Here is a 24,912-nt window from a genome sequence, read left to right on the forward strand (position 1 = left end):
AACTCTACAAGCATTTTTTTCAGGTGGGTTCCTTCTGTATGATACCATGTTTAAAATCAATCGAGACTGTGGCAGTAACAGCATTTTAAGTGTTACAAAAGATTGTTCACTCTCAAAAATCTTACTACATGCTGTTTGAACAGCCACATCATTATTAAAGCATCATCAAACAAAAGTTTCTTTGTTATACATTGAGATGAATAATTTCAAACCGTTTTCATGTGAGATGTTCTGGTTCAGATCTGCCCCAGCCTGTAAAGTGAAGATGCCTTCAAAAAGAAAATAGCTTGGGTTTAAGAAAGATTTTCGTTAAAGGCAGGAAATAATGATGAACATCTTCCAGGATGTCAGAAGTGAAGGCGCAAGGCCAGAGGCAAATGCATTTCACTTCATATACAGCACTGTGGGGAGAAAGAGTGGTGGGGATGCTTAACAAAAACCAACCAGATAATTATTCAAATATTTCTCTCTGAAGCAGATGGGTCTTGGGAGAAATATCAATACTAGTCTGTAGAGAAACAACAGTATAACGTACACACTGATTTCTAAAGAAGCCTTTATTGATGCTGTAAATATGTTCCGGATGTGAGCCTTGTAAGGATGACTTACTTCACAGTAGCAAGCAAGTCTTGCTTCTGAGCCACAAGAAGGTACACACTTGTATTTAACCCCCTAGCTACCCTGTGGTCAAAGCTTCAGGCTATATATTACAGTTGAAGGTTGGATTAAGAGGCTGATGTAAAACTATATATAAGCAGCAACACCAATTTAATCTCAGCCCTCTTCCTCTTTCCTCCCTATTTCCACAAATCTCAAGATCAGAGTTACAAAAAGACTGGGAACTACAGCAGAGCGGTAAGGCCCTTCCTCCCCCCTCCCACTAGGCCCTCTCTCATAAACGAAGTATTAATGCAAGTGTGAATTGCTTCCAAACATCCTTAACAGGCACCCCAGGGCGAATCAGACCCGGTTTTCTTCTACAGCTTCCACAGAGGCCAGAAGAGATGACAAGTAGTGTGTGTGCGCATGGTGGTGGTGAGGGGAGGCTTGCCAAAAGATAATTACCTTCTCCCTACCCACCCCGACCCCAGCTCGGAGTCTCAGCCCCGGCCTCCGGGAGCCGCATCTGGCGGTACCATGCACGAGACGATGTGCACCCGCCACTTCCCACCGCGTGGCCGGCCCCCGCCCGTTCGTGGTCCCAGGGTCTCCTCAGGCGGCCAAATGTGACGAGTGGCGGGGTCTTGACTCCTAGGCACTGATGCGCGGTAGGCGAGGTTAATGGGGTGGAGGGGATGCTACCCCACGGAGAAGCAGGAAGCCGCCCCAGCAGGCACATGCTTCCTCCTAGTCAGCTCCGGCCCGAGTGGAAGCCCCCGGCGTGGCGACGGACGCGGTTCCCGCAGCCCTTTCTGCTCCCCCTGCCCCACCTGGGTTGCTTCTCACCTGTCCAAGAAGGTAGCGGCGACGCGCGAGGCTGGGAGCTGCGGCGATTCCGGCAGCGGCAGCAGCAGCGGTAGCAGTAGCGGCGGCAGACAATGGAGGAGTGAAGGACAGACACATTGACATAGACACACGGATCCCGGCGCAGCCCCGCCTCCCGCCCCGCCCCAGCCCGCCCCCCAGCCCGCCCCCGGCTGGGGCCGCACCACTCCTGAGGAAATAGCGGGGGGTGGGAGGTAGCGAGAGCCAGACACCTCTGCAAATCCCAGGCAGCCATCGTCAGACAAAGAACTGAAAAGTGGATGATTTAAATATCGCATGTTCTCAAAGATCTTAATTGGACAGGAGGAGAGTGGGGGAAACGTCTAAGAGGAACTTAACTTCCCCCTTTGGTTTTTGACATTTAGTTTTTTCCTCCCAGGCTGATCCAATGGGAGTCTTTGGCTGCTGCCTCCTGCAGCTCCTCCTACTGGCTGGGCCAATGACGCACGGGGGGCGGTGACTGCCGCTGAGCCTTCCGAGACCGCCCTCCCGGCTCGCTGGGGCTCGCCGGCTGCTCGCCAGCCCGCGGGAGAAAGGAGAGAATTCGAACGCTTCCGCGGGGTTCTGGTCTCGAGGTGCCCCACTGCGGCGAGCGTCCCTAAACACAGACACATCGTTTCCTTTTAACACTTCCAAAGAAAAAGAATAACCTTCAAGCTGGCGGGAGCAATGGTTCACATAAAGAAAGGCGAGCTGTCCCAGGAGGAAAAGGCGCTGCTGGAAGTCATCGGAAAAGGTATGGGTGCTGGGCTGCGTCTGCTGCCAGCCTCGCCCGGGGGGCGTGGCGGGGCCCGGAGGCGCCTGACCCCCGACCGACTGCAGTTCTGCTGATCGCGATTCTGCGAGGAGCGGGAAATAGCGTTTTTTCCCTTTGATGGAGGGCCGGTTTGGGGGCGGGGAGGTGGGGAGGGACAAGCACTGCTGGGACCGGAGCGGAGGCGGCGGAGGTTCGTCCTCTAAATCGGCTTTTGGAAAGCGACACATTTCCAGGCCCCGGCCGAGAGGATCGTGGGCGACCCCGGGGTGTGGGTTCCGGGGTGTGCATTCGTCCACACCCCTGAGGTGATTTGGACCGCGGGCCGTCTTGGCGACCGTGGCCTGGTAGTTCCAGATTCTTAGACCGGTGTCGAAAGGGCCATTTCGACTTCCGGAGGCCGAAAGATCTGGATTCCCTGGCCGTCCCCGCCCCCGCCGGGGGTGGAGGGAGCTCCTGAGGAGAAGGGTGGGCCCCTCTGAGGCTTCCTCCCAGGAACCCTTGGGGAAGCGAGGGGGACTTTCGGGGCGCCCCCGCCTCGGCGCACTCCGCTCCACTGCGCTCTTCCGCGCGTCCCCTTCCACCCTCCCGACACTTGTCCCGCTTCCGCCGCTCGGCGCCGTCGGGAGGGAGTCGGGAGGGCGACGCAGGCCCCGGGGACCAGCCAGAAGCCATGTTTTCCCCTCACTCCCTAGTGGACGTCCCAGCCCAGTGCCCTGCCGAGTCCCGTTACCTGGCAGGTGACCTCAGCGGGACTACCTAGCGTCCCCTGGGCCGTCGCGGCGCCGGGGTGCGGCTGCTTGGCGCTGCGGGCCCCGTTCGTGTGGTTTTAAGCTCAAGAATGAAGCCGCCACGTGTGTCCTCGAGCGGCAGGGAGGCCAGTCGTTGAAGCATACAGGCGCCCCAGTTCCCGTCTTCTTCCCAAGGGGTCAGGTTCGAAGCTGGTTCTCCAGAGAGTGGCCAGTTATCCTTCATACCGACCAGGGAACTCTAACTGTAAACGAGAGGGAAAACGATCGGATTTGAGCTCGACAGGTGCTGATGAAGTGAGCCCACCCCGTCCGATCCCATTTTAAGTCAGTCACAACTGTGCTTATAATAAGTGTTCCTTGCCGAGAATTGTGGGACTTGGGGTTGGTGCTTTTATCGTTTGTTCGGCACGGTTCTCACTGACCTATTTGGCGCTGCAGCCTTTCTGTTCCGACTGCCTCTGGGTAAACTGTTCCCCTGCCTTTGTGCTTGGTCTGGGTCTCGGTTCAGCAAACATGCGAGTCCCGCCCATGTGCCAGGCACTGTGCTGGGCACGGAGACAGAGATCAGCTCATGACCCGTCCACTGGGGACACAGACTTTGTTTTAAGTCCACGGCTATCGCGTTCCCTCAGAAGTCTGAACAAGCGAGCAGTTTTGTAAAGTGGATCTCTGCAAGGGGCAGGTGGTGGGGGATCCTTGGATATGTTTTTAGGTGTCTACTAGTTTTTATTTTAAAGATTAAACAAAAGAGAATAAACGTGAATTTAATCGGGTTAGTACTGTGGTATTTGCGAAGGTGCACAGACGCTGTTTCACCTATTCTGTCGGCCCAAGCAGATGGGAAAGTGAGCTGGACTTGGTAAGGCCCGTGGGGCATCACTGTACTCTCAAAAGTAATGGGCGATATGAGAAAAGTACTAGAGCCAACCTTCACTGAATGTTAATATGAGTCAGACATAAGTAGTAACTCTTTACAATGTACTGATGCGTTTAATCTTGATGAGCTAGGAATTATTTTAAACTATAACATTATGAGAGACAGCATGGGATGGTGGTTGACTTGCAGGTCTGATTTGGAATTTTACCTCAGTCGTTTGCTGGTGATGTGGCCTCAGGTGAGTTACTGTTTTTGAGCATCAGGTTCTCCACGTGAAAAAAAAAAAAGTGGTATCCACCTCACATTAGTGTGAGGATGAAATGAATTAGTATATGTAAAGCATTTAAGATAATATTTGTGTTGGCTGTTATTATGGTCAATATGGTTATTTCCGTTTATAGACAAGAAAACCAAGGAACTGAGAAATTAGATAACTTGCCTAATGTTATATAGGTAGTGAGTGATAGAGCAGAAGTATTATATGATCCATAGTCCTAGAAATATGCTGGACTTGAAAACAAACTAAACAAAAAGTGAAACCAGCACAGTAGCAAGCCATACCATATTCACTTTGAGAGGCAATGTAAGCAAAACTATAATCTGTCAAGTTAATTTTAACTTTAAATGTTATTGATTTTATAGTTTTTAGTACATTTAATTTATAAAATAATTTTCTGGTTTGTAGTTGAATAAAGGTCATAAGGGAAGTTTATATTTGTACTCATTAAAAGCATTTTTAAAGGAAGTGGCTGTTTTAAATTTTTTTCTTCTTTACTACATTTCTCAACTTTGAAAAGCACTAGATAAGTCAGTACTGGTACGTGGTACTAACTACATTTTTAGCCAAGTGCCACCTCTTATCTTGGACAATGTGAAATAAACTCCACAATTTTTTAGTGTCTTCCGTCAATCACTGCCCTCCAGAAACTAAGCAGACTGTAAGAGGGACTTACAGTCAGAGAATACCGCAGTGCCTCTGGACACTTAGAACAATTTCTTCTTTGGAGTGAATTCACATGCTAGATATTCTTCAGACTCTATTTGTTAGAATGCCAAGAAGTTCCAGATGAAACTGAGAAGCTATTTCCTATGTATCCCTTTAAATCATAGTTAACGACAACATCCATTTTGCAACCTTCAGGAAGAGAAAATTAAAGTCACTGAAGCACACTGAACTGCTTATATGACTTATAGATTGACCTATTCTTCTAACTTCTAATTTCTTTTTCCTTAAGCACGGAGGAAGCACTATTTCAAAATAAATTAAGTTCGTCCTTTAGGATATAAACCAGATCTTCCATTTATTTACCCTGTGTAGTACTTAAAATCCCAGGAATCACTGTTGCTGACTTAACGAGAGCAGTGTTTTTTTCATTATCTGTGTATGAAACAGGCTTGGATAATAAAGTTTATTCTACCAGCTTTATTGAGGTATGATTAAAGTATGATAAGTGTATACTTTTAAACTGTATACTTTTTAAAATCAGTTTTTGACTTAAGTATACATCCATGAAACCATCATTACAGTTCAGATAAGGAACAGTTCAATCACCACAATCCTTTATGCCTTTTTAAAATCTTTCACTTCCTCCACCACTGTCTCCAGGCAACCAATGATAGGTTTCTGTCTCTATTGATTACATTTCTCTATTCTAGAATTTTATATAAGTAGAATCATGCAGTAAATATTCCATTTTCCTCCCATGACTTTCATTTAGCATCATGATTTTGAGGTTCATCTATGCTATACCAATAGTCTGTTTCTTATTATCTTCTTTTATTTTCCTTGTATGGATATACCACTATTTGCTTATCTGTTCACTTCGACGGACATTTCAGTTCCCAGTTTTGGACTGTTAAAAGAAGATCCTACTCTAAGCTCCTTTGTAGTAAATATTATTATTTCTAGTATCTTTATGGTTTAGGGAGATTCAGGCCTACTAATAATTATAGTATAGAGTTCAAACACACAATTAACTTAAATATATAGTTACCATTAACTCAATGATGAACAGGTTATGCAACCTCTATGGGCTTTATTGTCTTCATTTACAAAATAGCTCGTTATATACTTTGATTTTTAGGTAGTGATTCATAATCCAATTTAAGGCCATTTTGTTATGCCCAGCTGATGTGGCTCAGTAGTTGAGAGTCAACCCATGCCACCAAGAGATCGCCGGTTTGATTACTGGCCAGGGCACATGCCCAGGTTGTGGGCCTTATCCCTAGTGCGGGGGTCTACAGGAGGCGGCCAATTGATGTTCTTTTTCATCAATGTTTCTGTCTCTCTCTCTCTCCTTCTCCCTTCCTCACTCTCTCTAAAAAAAAAATCAGTAAGGCCATTTTATTACAAAGTCTAAAGATAGATACAAGTAGGAGAACTTGTAGAAACTTCACACTTAAATTTACTATTTCAAAATATGTTATAGTTAGAAGTCCCTACTTTTAAAATATATTTATGGCTATATATCTATAATTAAATCTAAACCCATATATTGTTATTTTAAAAATTTAGACATGTTGCCCTGGCCGGTTTGGCTCCGCGGTTAGAGCGTTGGCCTGTGGTCCAGAGAGACCCGGGTTAGGTTCTCGCTAAGGGCATGTACCTTGGTTGCAGTTTGTCCCCGGCCCTAGTTGGTTGTGCGGGTGGCAGCCACTCGATGTGTTCCTTTCATGTCGATGTTTCTCTCTCTCTCTCTCTCCCTCCCACTCTATCTGAACAAAAAATGGAAAAATGTCCTCGGGTGAGGATAAAAAAAAAAATTAGACATGTTAAATATTTTATGCATGATTTTACTATGTGTACATATTATAGCAACTAACAATAGCAATAGTATTTTAAACACTTAACTTGAATAGATTCCTTCAAACATCCCTTTTGGAGGATCCCACTAAATGATTGAAAACCATACATACCCAAATCTCATAGTTATCTGATGGATTGCTAGGAACAGAAATGTCAAACATTGTTTTGTTTCTCCCTTTTTGGCTACATCTGCCTGTCTTCAGTAAGTGATCAATGGTCCCAATCTAGATGTTAGAAATATGAGAATGAATTATATTGCGCTGCTCTGAATATAAAATAACAAGAACATCTAATATGTACTGTAGGCGTACTCTGGGCTTGGCATTAGGACAAGACCTTAGTCCTCTTCTGAAACCCATGGATGGATACTACTACTCTGCTTAACAGATGAGAAAATAGAGCACTTCGGAGGAGTTGTTCAGTTTCACAGCAGTCCTGTAGTGAGGTAGAAGACAGGGCAATAACAGCGAGAACATAACTATTAGCATCATCTCTTCTCTGCTAAAATGCTGGTCTATCTAAAGTTGATTAGGTCCACCCTAATGAGGCAGGTTGGGTTGTGTTTTCTTTGGTTGAGCAACTTGGAAAAATTCTCAAAAGGAAAACAAATCATTAAATATTACTTCCATCAGTTAAAAGTCTGTTAATTTTTATCTCTATAAAAGATAATTAAAAATATTTTTTTGTTATTGATTTTAGAGAGAGGAAGGGAGAGGGAGAGAGGGTTAGAAACATCGATGAGAGAGAACATTGATTGGCCACCTCCTGCATGTCCCTAATCCCCCACTGGGGATTTGGCTCACAACCTGGGCATGTGCCCTGACCGGGAATCCAACTGGCGACCTCTTGGTGCATGGGTTGATGCTCAACCACTGAGGCACACCGATTGGGCTCCATTGAAGATAATTGTTGGTTCATTTCACATCTCCCTTGTAGTAATGTATCCCCCCATCTTAAGAGTGTTAAATCAGATTTAATATATTTCTTTCCAAGAGTAAAGCAATTGCAAAATATTGTTTGAGAGTCTACTGTGGACATTAATGAATGAAAAAAGTAAAAATCCTTCTGTATGAGCCCTGTGTTTCACATTTTTGTGCTATTCTAGACTATCACTGGTTTCCTACTAATGTCATTAAATTAGGACCACCAAATTAGAAATCATCACATTTTTCCTCTTTGGAGATTTTGCTCATCTATTTCCCAAGATATGTTTTCATTCTCTATAAGCCAAAACCATATCAGAAAAAAATTTCTCATCCTGGTCCCTGCATTTCAAAAGACCAACTGGTATGCAGTGGTATGTATGTGCGTGCATCACCTTTTATTGAATTATTTTTAATTGCTTCCTAACAGGACAGATTTAACTTAGCTTATTGGCCATTGGGCTAAACAGTTTATAGAATCGCTGGTCTGTTCTTTAATGTGAGCCAAATGTTTATAATCTTTATCCTTCCCTAACGGTAGCAGGCCTTGACATGCTCATAATCCCTGTAGTATTCTTCCTTTACTGCATAATCATCTCCTGATCAGATGGAAAATAACTTTAGTTATTCATTGGAGGACAGTGGGATTCAGCTGGAGCATCTTCAAGTGAAATTGAGGTGTGGGAGTTTTTGTTCTGTTTTAATTCCACTCTACAGATGTTTGTGAGAAAGTCTCTGGTAAGAAGCCACAGGTATAGGTAAGGTTCCATGCTGCTCACATGCTTGAAGGCTTTTCCCTCTCATCCTGTAGCATTGCAGATAGGGTACAGGGTCACACAACCTACTATTTACAGAATAGCTGCTGTCACAATTCAGGGATTTGGAGATCATTCACTTGACATTTCTTCAGCACAGCTATTTCTCTTTCAATCTAGGAGACATCTCTCTGTCTATTCCAGGTTGGTGAGAAGCAACCAGATGACTTGCCTAAGAAGCAGGTCAGGGAGAAAGAAGCATGCTTATCTTTAGTCTGCATTCCACCTTTAACTGGAAGACTAGCAGAATTTAGCACATTCTTGAACTATAATTTTAAATTTAAAGAGAAGAAAATAACTCCTAGTTGGGGGTGCTCCTGTTTTATGCTCTTTTAGAGGAGAGGCTCCTCTCATCCTTTCTCCCTGAGAACATTCATTTTATTGTTCTCTTCCTAGTCAAACCAGAATTGTTTTGGCAGAACCTGTGGCTGACTCTCGTTAATGATGATAATAGCATTCTCTCCTGCAGCTACTTGCTTCTATCAGTGTGCCTCACAGAAGACTGGAAAAACCTGACAGTTGTGGCCCAATTACAGCTGATTTTTAAATTTACAGAGAACTGACCTTCAGGATTACATCAGAGGACTTCAGTATGAGAGTTTGAAACTGACCACAGGGCACCTTTATATAGTACCAGGCTTTAAAGATATGTTTACCTAAGCATTTCCAAACCAAGAATTCTATTATAAGCATGCCATCAATTCACAGGGCCTAATGGTGACAAAGTATATAAATATTGGCTGTATTTGGAACACCAGTTATTACATTGACTGGTATTTAAGCTTTAATGACGGTTGGACTAGGTGCCCTTTAAAATTTGTTTCAGTATTGAGAGTTTTATGCTTTGTGGTTATTGTATTACTGACAAAAGGAAAATGTGGCCAATTTAATATACTCTAAGGTCAGTGGAGCTATTGTAGTTTCTATAAATCTTTTATTCTGGATAATTACTTTGTGGAATAAATAGTATGTGATTGATACTTTATTTCCCAACAACCTAACCTGACTAGTTTTAGTTTTACAGATAACCCTTTAATTTGTTTCCTCGATGTTAGATTTTTATTTTCTATTCTAATGATAAAATAACCTTACTTTTTTTAACTTTTTATTTTTATTTTTTAAGGTACTATCCAAGAAGCTGGAACACTATTAGCCAGTAAGAATGTTCGTGTTAACTGTTTGGATGAGGTAAAATTTTTAAAAGTTTAATAAAATTTTAGGTAAAATTATTAATAGTTTACTGCTTCTGAGAATGGACTACATGTAAAATCTAGTAAGAGTTTTTCTAGAATTTGTGTTCAAGTTAGATACTAATATCTAAACCAAATGTAAGCAGACAGGTCACAAAAGACAAATAAGCACATAAGAACATGTTTAATGGATTGGTAATTAAATAAGTGCAAATTAAACCAAAATTATATAATTTCTTGTGAAATGTGGGAAACACTGGACTTTTATATGCTGATGGATTAGGTGTAAATTGGCATCACGTTTTGGAGAAAAATTTAGAATTTGTGTAATATTTAAATGTACGTACCTTTGATCCAGCAACTCTACTTCTAGGGAAAGTTAACTAAACCTAAACTCAGCTTTCTAGAACACTTGCTATCCAAAATAACTCTGAGATGATGGTAATTTCTGTTCCGAGCTGTCCAGTATTCGTCATTATTGGTGTGGTTATTCTATTATAAAGCACAGTTCTCATGCAGAAGGGAAAGGGGTTTTGCTAACCTTTTACCCACACATGTGTAGCAAACTTAACATTAGACAAAATAGAGTTTAAAGCAAAAAAAATATTTAATAGATTAAGACTCTTCTTATAAATTAAGTTAATCCACTGAGAACATACTAGTCTTAAGCCTTCACTTATAAGCTTATAAGTTTTGATGTTCATTAAAAAGATAAATACAAGGAGGAATTTGTAAGATCACAATAGCACCTTTCGGAAACCAACAGATTAAGTAGAAAAAAAGTAATCCAGGGACAGCAAATTTGGATAATCTAATTAAGAGTATGTGTGCTACGTATAAAAGAAAAAAATAGTACACTTTCTTTTTACATGAACATTGATAAGTACTCAATGTATTATACTATTTTATAAAGGAAATTCTAGCTAATTTCAGACAAATTCACCAAATGCAGTGATGCAGAAAATAAAACATAAAATCTGAAATTTTAAAAAACTCTAAATCTTGGGTAAAAGAAGAAATAGAAATAGAAATTGCCTACTATTTAGAACTGAAAACATAGCATTTATCAAAATATTTGATATGGAAAAAATACATTGTATTATAAACATGACACAAACACGTTCAGAGATTGCACAGCAAATGGCATTATTGGGCTAGCTCACTACCTCTTTGGAAAGAAGCTCTCGCATTGGCTGACTCTAAAAACCAATCACTGCTAAGAAGACAGCTGGAAAAATGGCAGCAAGTGAATGGAAGCTGCACAGATCATCTCCCAGGACCAAACTGGAATTACAACTAAAATAAAGACAAATCATTGGGAAAAAGCACAGAAAAGCAGCTGGAGAGGACCCATATAACCAGGTACAAGAAAAAAGGACACTAAATCAAGCCTGGTAGGTCTGCAGAGGCACAAGAGGGTGGCCTGGGAGCCCATAGACAGCAGCTGTTTTAGCTCTGAGCAGCTCCCTCGGGGTTAAAATTCCAAGGTGGCTCCACAGCGCAGAGGGCAGGGACAGAGCATTAAATTAGCTATAGCTACTCACCTTGGGCTCTGGAAGAGGGAGGGCAGACTGGACTGGAACTGTATGGGGACACCTGGGATTTGGAGGGCACTTGGAGTTTTTGCTGAATCATGGCCATACAGGACGGTGGCCATCTTGCTCAGGGAGCCTGTTCCTGGAGCTCTGGGGAGAAGCAGCAGCCCCTCCCTCATAGATTTAACCCCACCCAGCTGGGCCATAGAAATGCAAATTGAGGCTCATTAATAGCCAGCATCTGCCCCCACCCTCTGGAAATCCTCTTTGCCTGAACACCTGAGGGAGTTTTTCATTCAGCTGAGGGCTACAACCCAAAGCTCGTCAAGTAACTGAGACTAATAGCCTCCAGACAAAAAGATAGAGGGTAACTGAACTTTTCCTGGGCTTGAAATCTATCCAGGAAAGTAAGACTTGATAGTGGTGTTTAATGTGGGTCCTCCCACACTCATCCAAACCCACTAGCGGGAGTCACAAACAGCAGAACACCAACACCCACAGGGAAAATTTGGCAGGCTTCAAAACCCACTGAGATAGCCAAAATGGTGAAACAAAGAAATTCCAAATGAAAGAACAAGACAACTCTATTGAAGATGAGATAAATGAAATGCAGTTAAGCAAGGTATCAGAGGTAGAGTTCAGAGCCATAATCTTGAGGAAGCTCAACAGCATGAGTAAAGACCTCCACAACATAAATAAAGATATAGAAACACTGAAAACCAAGAGGAAATGAAGAATGAAAAGCTAAATAAAGAACACATTAGAAGGAATAACCTGCAGAATAGAGGAAGCTGAGGACCAGATCAGTGAATTAGAAGACAGGGTAGAAAAAAATCAACCAATCAGAAAACCAAAAGGAAAAAACAATTGAAAAACAGGAAGACGGTTTAATAGAACTGTGGGACAACTGGAAACGTAACAACATTCACATCATAGGAGTTCCAGAAGAAGAAGAAAAGGAGCAAGGGTTAGAGAATATATTTGAAGAAATAGTGACAGAAAACTTCCCTAATTTGGTAAAGGAAGAAGGCATTCAAGTTCAAGAAGCACAGAGAGCCCCAAATAAGAAGAACCCAAACAGGCCCACACCAAGACATATAGTAATCAAAATGCCAAAAATTAAAGGTAAAGAGAGAATCCTAAAAGCAGCCAGAGATAAGCAACAGGTTACCTACAAAGGAACCCCCATAAGGCTCTCAGCTGACTTCTCAACAGAAACACTACAGGCCAGAAGGGAATGGCATGAAGTAATCAAGGTCATAAGAAGACAGCTGGTAAATAAGAAACACCAAAAAACAAAGCAAAGAGAAAGAAACAAAGAAACATTTATTTTTTAATGAGAAGAAAGTGAGTATTAGGAAACAGGGAGGCAGACAGATATATGGGCTGATGTGATTAACAGAGATAAGAGTTAAAACACAAGCAGACATTTAAAAAAATGAGGCTAGTTTGTAATATAAGATCCAAAACCTTTGCACATCTGCTTTGCTGGTAAGCATATCATTACATTTAATTTTTTTTTTTTTTTTTTTAATTATAGGACAATTTTGTAGACTTCGGATTATTCACTCTGAGTTAGGCAACCTGTCATTGTAGAATGTGATTGCTGGTAATTGACTGCCCATCTGTACGGTGTCCTTTCTTTCCCACCAGGCTACACACTAGCTTCTTATATACAGGTTATATCATACTTTAGGGGTTATCACCCTAATCGTGCTCTGAATACATTTTTGCTTCATTCAAAGGTAATGACCTATAGTCCATTCCCACTCCCTTAAAGGTGCCTCTGTACAAGGAGATTCTGATTACCCACACCCACCCAAACCACTCCCAGCATTTAAATACCATATCCTTATAAACACACCCAACTAGGGGAGAGTCTTAAAGTTATAATCTTCTTATCATTTTTCTATTACTACTCTCAAGAAACTTTGACTACTCCCATTAAGTTGCCTCTTGTACAACCACCTGAAAGGTCCCACACCTTCCCTATAATTCTCACAACAGCCATCCGAGAATATTGATGGTTATGTTCAAAGTAATAGTCTGGAATCATCAGGAACAATTCAAATATTGTTAGCATTCTAAGATTTACTAAAGTAAGAGATTATAAGTTTTAGAGCGGTTTTCATTGTAAACAACTTTGAAATTCCAGCACTTGTAGAACTTACAGAGTATTCTTGGTTACCAAGAAAACCAACTTAACAGGGAACAGCTTGTTCATTTATCTACCAAACAGTATTAGGTACCCAGTACCCAGTTCATATGAGGTTGGATGTTTCATTTGATATGAAAAAACTTGGAGATTACCAATGTAACTTAATGTAAATACTACAACTATTTCTCCATATTTATACAATGTATATATGACCAAATCATATATATGATCTAAATATAACTGCAGTTTGGGTCCTGGCCAGTTTGACTCAGCTGTTAACAGCATCGGCCTGCAGACCAAAGGGTTGCAGGTTCGATTCCCCATCAAAGGCATGCATCTGGGTTGCAGGATTACTTTCCAGCCCTGACTGGGGCCATGTGAGGGGCAACCAATTGATGTGTCTCTCTCATATCAATGTTTCGCTCTCTCTCTCTCTCTCCCCCTCCCTCCCTCTCTTCCACTCTGTCTAAAAATCAATGGAAAAATATCCCCGGGTGAGGATTTTTTTAAAAAGGTAGCTTGGGAGAACATTGTTTTAAAAATGATACCACTGTAATGTACATTTCCTGCATCTTGTTTTCTCATACTTTATTCAGTTTTTCCCTTGACAGATAGTCTATTTCCTTTTTTAAAAAAATGCATTTGTATCTGTTTATTTGTTTCCCCAGGAACTAAGTATGTGTGGTAGAGATGAGAGCCCTGGTAACCTGGGTACTGGTCCCTGCCCTGGCCATTTGTCCAGTTATGTGAAATGGAGCAAGTCTTCTCTGAGTCTGTTTGCTAATCTGTAAAAAATATAAAACCAAACCAAACCAAACAAAAGTAAAACTATCTTTTTTTCCTCAGTAGTTCATGGAAGATCCAATTGGGGAAGTGAATATAAAAATACTTTACAGCCCTGGCCGGTTTGGCTCTGGTTAGAATGTCGGCCTGCAGTCCAGAGAGACGTTGGTTCGGTTCCCACCAAGGGCACATACCTCAGTTGCAGGTTGTCCCCGGCCCTGGTTGGGTCGTGTGGGTGGCAACCACTCGATGTGTCCCTTTCACGTCGATGTTTTTTTTTCTCTCTCTCTCTCTCCCTCCCACTCTATCTGACCAAAATATGGAAAAATGTCCTCGAGTGAGGATTAAAAAAAAAACTTTATAGATTATAAAGATGATTTTATTAATTTATGTATATTTTGTGTTTTTAATTTAATTGCAGGAGTTGCTCATGGGTTGGTGAAAAGGCAAGTAAGTAAAGTTAATACATTTTTTTTCTTTTCTGTTACAGAATGGAATGACTCCTCTAATGCATGCAGCATATAAAGGAAAACTTGATATGTGCAAATTACTTTTGCGACATGGAGCTGATGTAAATTGTCATCAGCATGAACATGGATACACAGCCCTCATGTTTGCTGCACTTTCTGGTGAAGTTTTAACACTTATTCTAATATATTAGTGTTACTAATTTCCTATACACATTTATTGTAAGTACATGTATATTTTTTAAAATAATTTTTCTTTATTGATTTTAGAGGGAGAGGAAGGGATAGGGAGAGAGAGAGAGAGAGAGAGAGAGAGAGAGAGAGGCATCGATGAGAGAGAACATCGATTGGCTGCCTCCTGCATGACCCACACTGGGATCAGGCCTACAACCTGGGCACGTGTCCTGAGCAGGAATCGAACTGGCTACCTCTTGGTGCATGGGTTGACACTCGGCCACTGAACCACACTGGCCAGGCAGTACATATATGCTTTTAAATGGAATTCATTTATATTATAATAATTTTAAGGTCAATTCAAATGGAAATAATGTTGGAACTTGGTTTTTGAAAAATTATATATGAAATGTTGTAGAGTCAATTTGGTGATGATTTTTTTATTTTATTTTTTTAGTTACTTAAATCAATTGATTCTTTGTATTGACAATGTACAGTATGGTCCAAAAGTAGATTTACAGTTGTGAGTATGTGAAATAGTTTATTCATGTATTGTTATTTCTTAATTATTGTTTTATTTTCCATACGAACAACTGTAAACCTGCTTTTGCCCGCCCTGTACTTTGTGTAGAGTTGAGGCATTGGGTCAATTATTCTTTCAAGTTGGTTCTTTTGATGTTCTGTATCTTTGCATATTGAAGTAATGTGAAAACTTTGTTGTTCTCTTGAGAAAAAGCTGCTCTGCTGGAGCGTATGTTTGTTTCATAGGCATTTATGTACTAAATGGGACAGTCCATTTAGAAAACTTACTTTGATTTATGTTGATTATGGTTTGCTGAATAAAGACAGTTGGAAAATAGTATCTAAAATGAAGTGGAGTTATTTAAAATTGTTGCCATTTTTTTAAGGAAATGAAGATGTAGTATATAATATCATCCTTTAAAGCAGTAAGCTGTATTTTTATAACCCTGAAATTAGAAAGCATTTCTAAGCAAGGCATAAAATATAAAAGTCAAAAAGGACAACATTGACCAATTTGATTACATATAATTTTAAAATTTCTAAATATAGACTATATACCATATATACAGTTAAAATACAAATGAAAAACTAAGGAAAATATTTATTACCTGTCTTAAAGGGTCATATACTTATGTATGAAAAGTTCTTATAAATCAATTGGAAACAGCAAATACTGCAGTAGAAAATTAAACAGAAAATTGAAAAGAACAAAAGAAACACAACCGGCTAACAAACATAGATTATTTCTCACTTACCACATTGGCAGAGGTTAAAAAAGTCTGATAATGCCCTGCATTGGCATAGGAACTTCTTTGCACTGTTTTGGGGTGTGCACATCAGCCCAACCTTGTTGGAAGGCAGCCGGGCAAAATGCTTTTAAAATATGCGTAACCTTTGCTCCAGAAGTATTTTCCTGAAACTGTTCCTAAGGAAATTGTAGTTCAAATAGCAAAAATTAATGGAAAATGCTGTTCATTGAGTATAGTTTATAATAGATAAATATCTGCAATGATTTCATTAGTGATGAAAATGGAATAATGCAAATGACGGTTAGAGAGAAAACAGTTGGGAGTCTACCTTTCTAAACTTTAATAGTTATCCCAGGACCCGAAGGTATGAAGGATGGGATGGGTTAGTAGATACTAAGTAAAGATTTCGAATAATTTTATGTCTTTGTTTTGATATTTTTGTTTGTTTTGACTTTATACTAAGCCTTATCAATAGGAAAATAAGTATATTTTGTTTTGTTAAAAAAAAAAAAGTGATATTTCTACTCAATTTTTGTATTACTTGATGTGTTTTCCAGAAAATAAGTTTAGTTTTTAGTGGGTTCTAGCATTTTATTTTTTTACTGTAGTTATGATTTATATTTTAGAAAAAAGTAAAAGTATCCATAAGATGAAAACCTAAAAGTTTATGGGGAAAAAGGGCTACAGATAATTTGATAGGGGTATTTGAATTGCACATTTCTTTATTTTATTATTATTATTTTTAAATATGTTTTTGTTGTTTTTTTTAGAGGAAGGGTGAGAGAGATAGAAACATCAATGTGAGAGAGAAACATCGATTGGCTGCCTCCTGCACGCCCTCCTACTGGGGATCGAGCCCACAACCCAGGCATGTGTCCTGGACTGGGAATCGAACCAGGAACTCTCAGTCCATGCGACGATTCTCAGTTTGCTGAGCCACACTGGCAGGGCTGAATTGCACATTTCTTAATATTAAATATGTTTCTTTTTAAAAACTGTAGGTAATAAAGACATCACGTGGGCAATGTTGGAGGCTGGGGCTGAGACAGATGTTGTCAACTCGGTAGGAAGAACAGCAGCTCAGATGGCAGCCTTTGTGGGTGAGTTATTTTTTAACTTTTTTGTTAATCCTCACCTGAGGATATTTTTCCATTGATTTCTTTTAGATTGAATGGAAGGGAGGGAGGAAGGGAGAGAGAGAAACATTGATGTGAGAGAGACACATTGATTAGCTGCCTCCTGCATGACCCTGCCTGGGCCGGGGATGGAACCTGAAACCCCATATGTGCCCTTGACAGGGAGTTGAACTATGACCCTTAGGTCTGTGAGCTGATGCTCTACCCGCTGAGCCAAACCAGCCAGGGTAGTGGGTGAGTTATTTTATGGCATTGTTACATGAGATTATACCCAAAATTTTCTCCATGGAAAGAATACCACTCTGCTTCTCAAAGAACAAATACTGTCATGTTTATTTTTTTTAAATGTTTATAGCCTACCAGGTTTTGTTTAACTTAATGAAATACCATGACACTTTGGAGAAAATGAACAAGCTATTTTGAATGTCCACTTTGTGAGTTACAAAGAATGGTGGAGCTATTTTAGTTTTAGCTGAACGCTTTGAATGAGTATATTTTATTTCTCTAAGGGAGGTAGTTTAACTTTTAAGAACATGAACTGTGGAGTCAACACTCTTCAGTTTAAATTCTCGCTGTGCCACTTAATAGTGTGTTACTTAATGATTCTAACCTTCAGTTTCCTCATTGTAACATGATTACATGGTTACTGAAAGAAATGATAGAGCTTTATAAGTAGCACTAAATAAATGCCATCAGTTACTGTTGTTAATAATTACAACAATGTAATTCCTTCATAGGAAGGAGCATTAATAATAGTAAAATATAGGGCTCCTTCCTTATCAACCACAAATATTTATTGTGTGTGCCCAATCTTTCTTGACTTGTTCAGAGTGGAAATGAATATTTGATCATTTTTATTTTGGCCACACTAAAATGGCAGTTAGGAGAGTTTATTGATAGAAAAGCTATAAACACCTGTTATATAGGGAGTGCAATAAGTGACCTTGTAGGGACTAATATTCATTAAAAAAAATACTTAATATTCACAGCCTATATACCAAGCATCATTTTAGGTGCTTTGGTTACAGTGGTGTACAAGACAGAGGCAGTTCATGTGTTCGTGGCATTTGAGGTTAGTAGAAATGATGGGCGTTGTGAAATAGTATACTCCAAGGGACTACTTAAGAGTTCCCTAGAAATATATCAAAGAGACGGATCTTCTATCCTCATTCCCAGGGGGTTTAGAGAGAAATAACATTTAAGTTGAGATAGAGTGGGAATTAGTCAGATATGGGGTATCCTAACTGTATATTTTGTTAAATTTTACTATCTAACTATCACAAAAGTACTGCTAGTAGCTATATTAAGTTAGACAGTCACTGAGCCACTTTGACATCTCTGTAGGAGCAAATATTATTTTATTTCAATTCAGTTTCAGAAGGATTGGAGAAAGGTATGGCCTTTGCTGTGCAAACTTCAGAGAAATATTTATCTCCCCATAGCTATTGACTTTTTTCTCTTGTAATTTTTATTAGTCTCCAGGGTTTTATATCATCCAATTTTATTTATTTTATTTTCTATTTGAATTAGCTCCAGGCTTCAAAGTAACAAGAAATAATAATAGTGATAATTGGCATGTATTATCTTTTTTAATGGAATATTTTTAGCTTTTCACTTTTTATTATGATTTGCTCTTGGTTTTATCATTGCATAATGCCACTCTTTATCTTAAATTTTAGTTCTACTTTTTCTGATATTGTTTGTCAATAATCTCTTTGCCCATGCCTTTGTTTTCAATTTTTATTATTTTATTTTAGTAGTGTAACTACTATTACACCTATATATTTATAAACATATAGGTGGATTCTGTTTTATAACCCAAGAAATATTCTCTTTTTAAAAGGTATTCATTCAGCTTATGCATATTTCACGTAATTGCTGATACACTTGATTGTACTACTCCTCTTTTACTCTTTTATCTCAGTTTTTTACTCTGTATTGCACTTGGTGGTTGTGTTTGCATGTATATGTGAGTATGTATGTGTATCTCCTCAATGTGATTGGCCTGATTATTTAGAGTACTTTTTATTGACTTGATCAAGAATGTTTTCCATTCCACTAGTGTTTACTCTCCTATTCACAACATTCCCAGCTAAACCCATAGTTCTCAGTTATCATCTAAAAACAAGAACAAAACTATGCCCTGTGCCCCACCCCCGAGGCCCTGTATTTGCTCATTTAACCACCCCAACAAGAGGAAGACCTTAAATCTCATTTATTTCTTCATGTCTTTTGTTTTGATTTTTTTAGGCAACAGGTCTTTTCTTTCTTTCTCCATCTCTACCACTAACTGTGGACTTTGCTGAGAAAGTCTAATATTTTTAGTACCTGTATGTTATTAGAGTGCACCTCATGGTGTATTGCTTCTCCTTCAGTAATCTCATGGTCAACAGTATAATTCCTGTCACGCCTTCTCCACCCACTCCAGTGATCTCTGCTGCCGGGGGCTGTTGCTCTCCTGTTTCCTCTTTCTCCTCACTCCATCTTGAAATCTCTGTTCTTATTTAGGTTTCAGTGACACAACCTTCTCAAATGGTATGTAGGTTGTATATTGTTCAAAATTCATCATAAACGAAACTTTCTGGAAAATGTGAGTCATATCTTGGCTAGTTTTGTATTCATGTATCATTCTTTTCTCGAAATCACACATAGAAGTTACTCCACAGTTTTCCTAATTCTGGTTTTGTAAATGAGAATTTGATTTATTTTCCTTTATAAATTTTTCATTTCTCATTGTGGAAGCCTGTTTCAATTTCAGTTTATCACGGAAAGTAAAAAAAAAAAAAAGAAAATTATTTTTTCTAGGGTGTGTCTAGTTGTGTATGTGTTTTTATTCATCCTGCCCAAGGCTGACTCGGGAGTCCTTCAATCTAGAAGACTCAAGTCTAGTGATGGTGACTCTGGAGGACAATGGCTGGTTCCTCCACTCCCAGCATTTACTTTGTATGTTAGTAGTGCTGCATTATTAGCATGGATTGAGAATTCAGAAATTAAAAACCATTAAAACGACTTAAAATTTAAATATAAATTAAAAATTTATATTTATAATGATAAACATTAAATATATATCACTCTAATATAAATTCTTGGTAGATTAGCTACAAATGTCAAAATAATCTCAGCACTACCTAAAATGAAAGAGATTAATCTTATAAAAAGTAAAGTAATATTTTTCCCTTCTCATAAAGGTATAATATTAAGAAACCCCTCATCCTGTAAAGTGTCATTGTTTTATAGCCAGTATTAAAATTTTCAACTGCTAACAGGGCTATTTCTGGCTGTCCTATTGGGGGACTGATGAGAAGATATAGTTACAAGCTAATTTCTCATTTTCCTCTCACCCCTTTATCTTCAAATCTTATATTCATTTTGATATTTTTTTAGGAGCTGTTTTACAACACTTTAAGAACCATTTTTACCACTAGACATGACTTAAGTGGCACAGGGATCTATGAGAAGCCAAAATGTGGGTTCCAGGCTTATGGGAGCAAAAGCTTTTTCTCTAAATTCATTTCACGGAGGCCAAGCTTTTCTCAAATTCCAGGGGAGGGGTGATTAGTTTACTAACTATGAATACTAATTATGATAAGAAAAGTTCTATAGAATAAATTTAAATTTCTATATAACAAAAGCCAGATGTGATTAGGGAATAATGACCATCATCTGTGTAGGGATGGAAGAGGAGACATTAATTTTTTATTTTTATTTATTTATTTTTATCCTCACCCGAGGACATTTTTGCATCCATCTTCAGATAGAGCGGGAGGGAGAGATGGAGGAAGAGAGAGAGAGGGAAGCATTGATGTGAGAGAGACATCAACTGGGTGCCACCCACATGACCCCAACTGGAGCCGGGACAACAGCAACCGAGGTATGTGCCCTTAGCGGGAACCAAACTTGGGTCTCTCTGGGCCGCAGGCCAACACTCTTACTGCTGAGCCACACCAGCCAGGGCAAGAAGAGGAGACATTTAAATTACAAGCAACCGTTGTAAAATATTTAGGTTAAAAAATTGTTAGTTGAACTTTGCTGTTGTTGTAATCCTCATAATCTTCATACGTATGTGTATTTGAAAGGAAATTATTTCTTCTCCTCTTCTCTCCTTTCCTTAAAATCAAAGATGTTGATCCACACAAGAAAACAGAAACATATTTAATTAAAAAATTGGAAAATATTTTATTGTGAATTATAAAATAACAAATTTCCTATTTTTCTGTTAAAAGGTCAGCATGATTGTGTAACTGTAATCAACAATTTCTTTCCTCGAGAGAGACTGAATTATTACACTAAACCCCAGGGACTGGATACAGAGCCGAAACTGCCCCCAAAGTTGGCAGGCCCACTGCACAAAATTATCACCACAACAAATCTTCATCCTGTCAAGGTAGTGTAGTGTTTATTGTATTTGCTTTTTATTTAAATATTGCTTCAGAGTTTAAACTGCTCTTATTATATAGGATCGTCATTGTCTTGGGATGGGTTTAGTAGATGCAGAGCTTCCAATAGCCTCTCTTGTTCAATTGTTAGAGTGAAGGAGTGTTCTCATTTGAGACATGGAACAGAGTGAGGACACTAGAGAGGAAGAAGAGCTAGTTAAAGAACTGGATTCAGCTGAAGCCTGGCTTCCACTTTATCTAACAGGAAGCTCTGGACTGTTAATGGCTCTGGAGAGGCAAGGGGGCTGCGCTTTCATATCAGTCCTTGGCTGAGGCCTGTCCCCAGAGGGAAAGGGACAGCTTCCCAGATAGTGCCAAGTTAGGTAGCTTCCTTTGGATGAAGGCAGTTCCCTGGAAAAGGAGGCAGCTCTGAGCCCATAACAGACAACACTCCCAGAAGCTGGGATCTGGTACACAGGCCTGGTGGGGCACTACAGCATCTACTATAATAATTGATAATTGTTCTACTAATGTTCTGAAATGTAATCATGAACACATTTTTTTTTTACTGCAAGTAGCTAAGTAATGCAGTTCTTCCAGTACTTAGTCAAATCACACAGATTTTCAAACTTGCAGACCAATCCAGACATTCATATGGCTTAACTGGGAAACTTGAAAAGCTGTTCTGAGTTATTTTCACCATATTTTATATATAGCCTTTTTGTTTATAAAATAAATTTTAATCAAGCCAAATGAGTATAATTTCTTTAGTGAATCACTATAGAAAATTCCATGTGTGCTACGACAATGCTGTCCTTGATCAAATTTCAGTGTCTCTTGTAGTCTTCATTCATAATATATAGATTTGACAGTAACTCAGAGCTGTTTGGTAAGCAGGACAGTACATTGGGTCAAAAAGTGAGGTTTTCCCTTAATACAAGGTGTGGTTATAATTTAGTGAAATCGATTTTCTTAGAAGTCTATTACAAAAGAAGAATCTGGAATAAACTGAACACCATTAAAATAAGTGGACAAGTTTCATAAACTCTTGATGGTGCACACTCATTTGAAGATATGTTTCAAATTGTATATAATCTTATTACTTTATTGATTCATCCCATTGCATATAGTCTTTGAAGTGCAAGAAACGAACAAAATACCTGTCATGTGGCCCTTTACCCAGATTAATTTTCTGGGCCATCAGTAGAGATGACAAACCAGCAGATCTTTCCCATGAGACTGACAAGTAGAGTCTATGCTGTTTTTATTTTTAAAATGCAAATGTTTTACTTAACACTCTGAAAAAACACTAGAGGCAAACTTGTGATCCTAAGTAGGCAAAAAAGAAGTTCAGCTGTGAACCACATGTTTGTATTTCTACTGGAGATTATATGGGACTTAGAAATGAACCTTTAAAAATTATTTAGCCTCTTTTGTATCAGTGGTTCTTGTCCACCCAGTAGACAGGGGAAAGAGAACTATGAATAGCAGCAACTGCATCTCCATGGCACTCTCTTAGGAGAGGGGCAGGCTGGGGTGAGAAGTCAGGATTTTCCCTAGGGATACAATGTAGAGAATGTATGTGGTTTTACAGAGCCCTTGTTTCCCCTCTAGCCAGAGCATTACTGGATATTCTGGTTTAGAGTGATTTGAAGAAGTTCCCTGCATTTTTCTGATTCACTGTCTTTTATATCTCTGTTTCCACCCCCTTGAGATTGCAGTAGTCTCAATTATTGCAGTAATTGAGTCTGTGGAGTAATTTTTGATGTTTACATGGAACCTAGTCTCTCAGGGTTAAATGTCCTGAGGATTATGGTACTTCCAATTATTTTGAGTAAATCAGATTAAAGATATATTTATACAGGCAATATATTATAAAAATATATAAACTAAAATAGCCTACATTATATTTTTTAGAGACCTTTGTTTTATAAGAGCTACTATTCTATGACTATAGTACCTTCCTTCAGACCAGACCTTGCTTTTTGTAGGGATAAATGCTATTTTCACTTGAAAACCTTTCTTTTATTCACACTTTGGATAAAAGCTGCCCAGTAGCTTTTGTGGTGCCCCATTTTCATTGCTTTACCCCTTTTCAGACTGGCATCGGTCTTGATAGGGAGCATTATAAAAATGTAATTGATAGCCACTCTATAAAGCTAAAGACCCTTAAAAATACCCACAGAAATCTTCAATACATAATTCATCTTTTGCTATAGTGCTCCCGACACAACTACGTTGTGTCAAGGTGAAGTGGCTGCTATAGCAATAGGATGTTTGTTTTCAACAGGGACTTGGGGGAATTGTGCTGCTGCCCAGAATACACAGGTTAGAAAGGAGAAAATCAGATTCTCAAGAAAATGACAACTGAGTTGAACAGGGCCTCTAAGTGGTCAGGAGGCAGTTACACACAAATGGTCCCATTTTTTATTGTTAACATGATTTTTAAAAAAAAAAATTATATTTTTGTTTTTTTTCCTCACCCGAGGACATTTTTCCATTTTTTTGTTCAGACAGAGTGTGAGGGAGAGAGAGAGCGAGAGAGAGAGAGAGAGAAACATCGACGTGAAAGGGACACATCGAGTGGCTGCCACCTGCACGACCAACCAGGGCCGGGGACAAACTGCAACCGAGGTATGTGCCCTTAACGGGAACCAAACCTGGGTCTCTCTGGACCGCAGGCCGACGCTCTAACCACTGAGCAAGTGGCCAGGGCAATTTCTTTGATTTTTTAGAGAGAGAGGATGAGGGAGAGAGATACATCGATTGGCTGCCTCCTACACACCCCACACTGGGGATCAAGCCTGCAATGTGGTCATGTGCCCTGACTGGTAATCGAACAGAGACCTCTCAGTCCATGGGACAACGCTCAATCCACACCAGCCGGGCTGTTAACATGATTTTTAAGCCCAGAATTGTTGATATAGTAATTTTTAAATGGGATTAAAAATAAAGGAAAAGCCTAGCCAGTTGGCTCACTCGTTAGAGCGCTAGCCCCACAGACCCAAGAGTCACGGGTTTGATTCCGGTCAAGGTTGGCATGTACCTTGGTTGCTGTTCAGTACCCAGCCTTGGTCAGGGTTGTGCGGGAAACAAGCAATCGATGTGTCTCTCTCTCTCTCTCTTTCTTCCTTTCACTCTGTCTGAAAATAAATGGAAAAATATCCTCAGGTACGGATTTTAAAAAAAAAAAGGAAAAATTCAAAATGCCACAGCATAAGCACACTCTCAGGTAGCCGTTACCTGTAAGATAAGATATATCTTGTTTTTATATCTACAGGAATATATTTATTCCTCCTCAATAATTAAAAATAAGGATTTTGTTTATAATGTATTACTTTATAATGTCGCAGGATTAAGGGGAGGAAACTAGTTCAGGTATTATCATTTTGTGTGTAGCTATGTAACTG

The 24,912-nt window shown here is 39.5% G+C and overlaps 2 protein-coding genes across 2 annotated transcripts in view; one reads left to right on the forward strand and one right to left on the reverse strand.

The window, feature by feature from the left end:
- Window positions 1-1,589, reverse strand: part of BZW2 (basic leucine zipper and W2 domains 2) — a 63,661-nt gene extending 62,072 nt beyond the window's left edge. The window contains exon 1 of the mRNA XM_036247341.1: window positions 1,447-1,589. The gene's annotated coding sequence lies outside the window, so the exon portion shown is untranslated. The remainder of the gene's footprint in view (window positions 1-1,446) is intronic.
- Window positions 1,590-1,955: 366 nt separating this feature from the next.
- ANKMY2 (ankyrin repeat and MYND domain containing 2) overlaps window positions 1,956-24,912 on the forward strand; it is a 35,150-nt gene continuing 12,193 nt past the window's right edge. Inside the window, exons 1-5 of the mRNA XM_036247013.1 lie at window positions 1,956-2,221; window positions 9,536-9,600; window positions 14,569-14,707; window positions 16,992-17,090; window positions 21,350-21,510. Of these exons, the coding sequence (XP_036102906.1) occupies window positions 2,155-2,221; window positions 9,536-9,600; window positions 14,569-14,707; window positions 16,992-17,090; window positions 21,350-21,510 (531 nt within the window). The 5' untranslated portion in view covers window positions 1,956-2,154. The remainder of the gene's footprint in view (window positions 2,222-9,535; window positions 9,601-14,568; window positions 14,708-16,991; window positions 17,091-21,349; window positions 21,511-24,912) is intronic.

The sequence above is a fragment of the Molossus molossus genome, unplaced genomic scaffold, assembly GCF_014108415.1.
Source record: "Molossus molossus isolate mMolMol1 unplaced genomic scaffold, mMolMol1.p scaffold_m16_p_7, whole genome shotgun sequence".
NCBI lineage: Eukaryota > Metazoa > Chordata > Mammalia > Chiroptera > Molossidae > Molossus > Molossus molossus.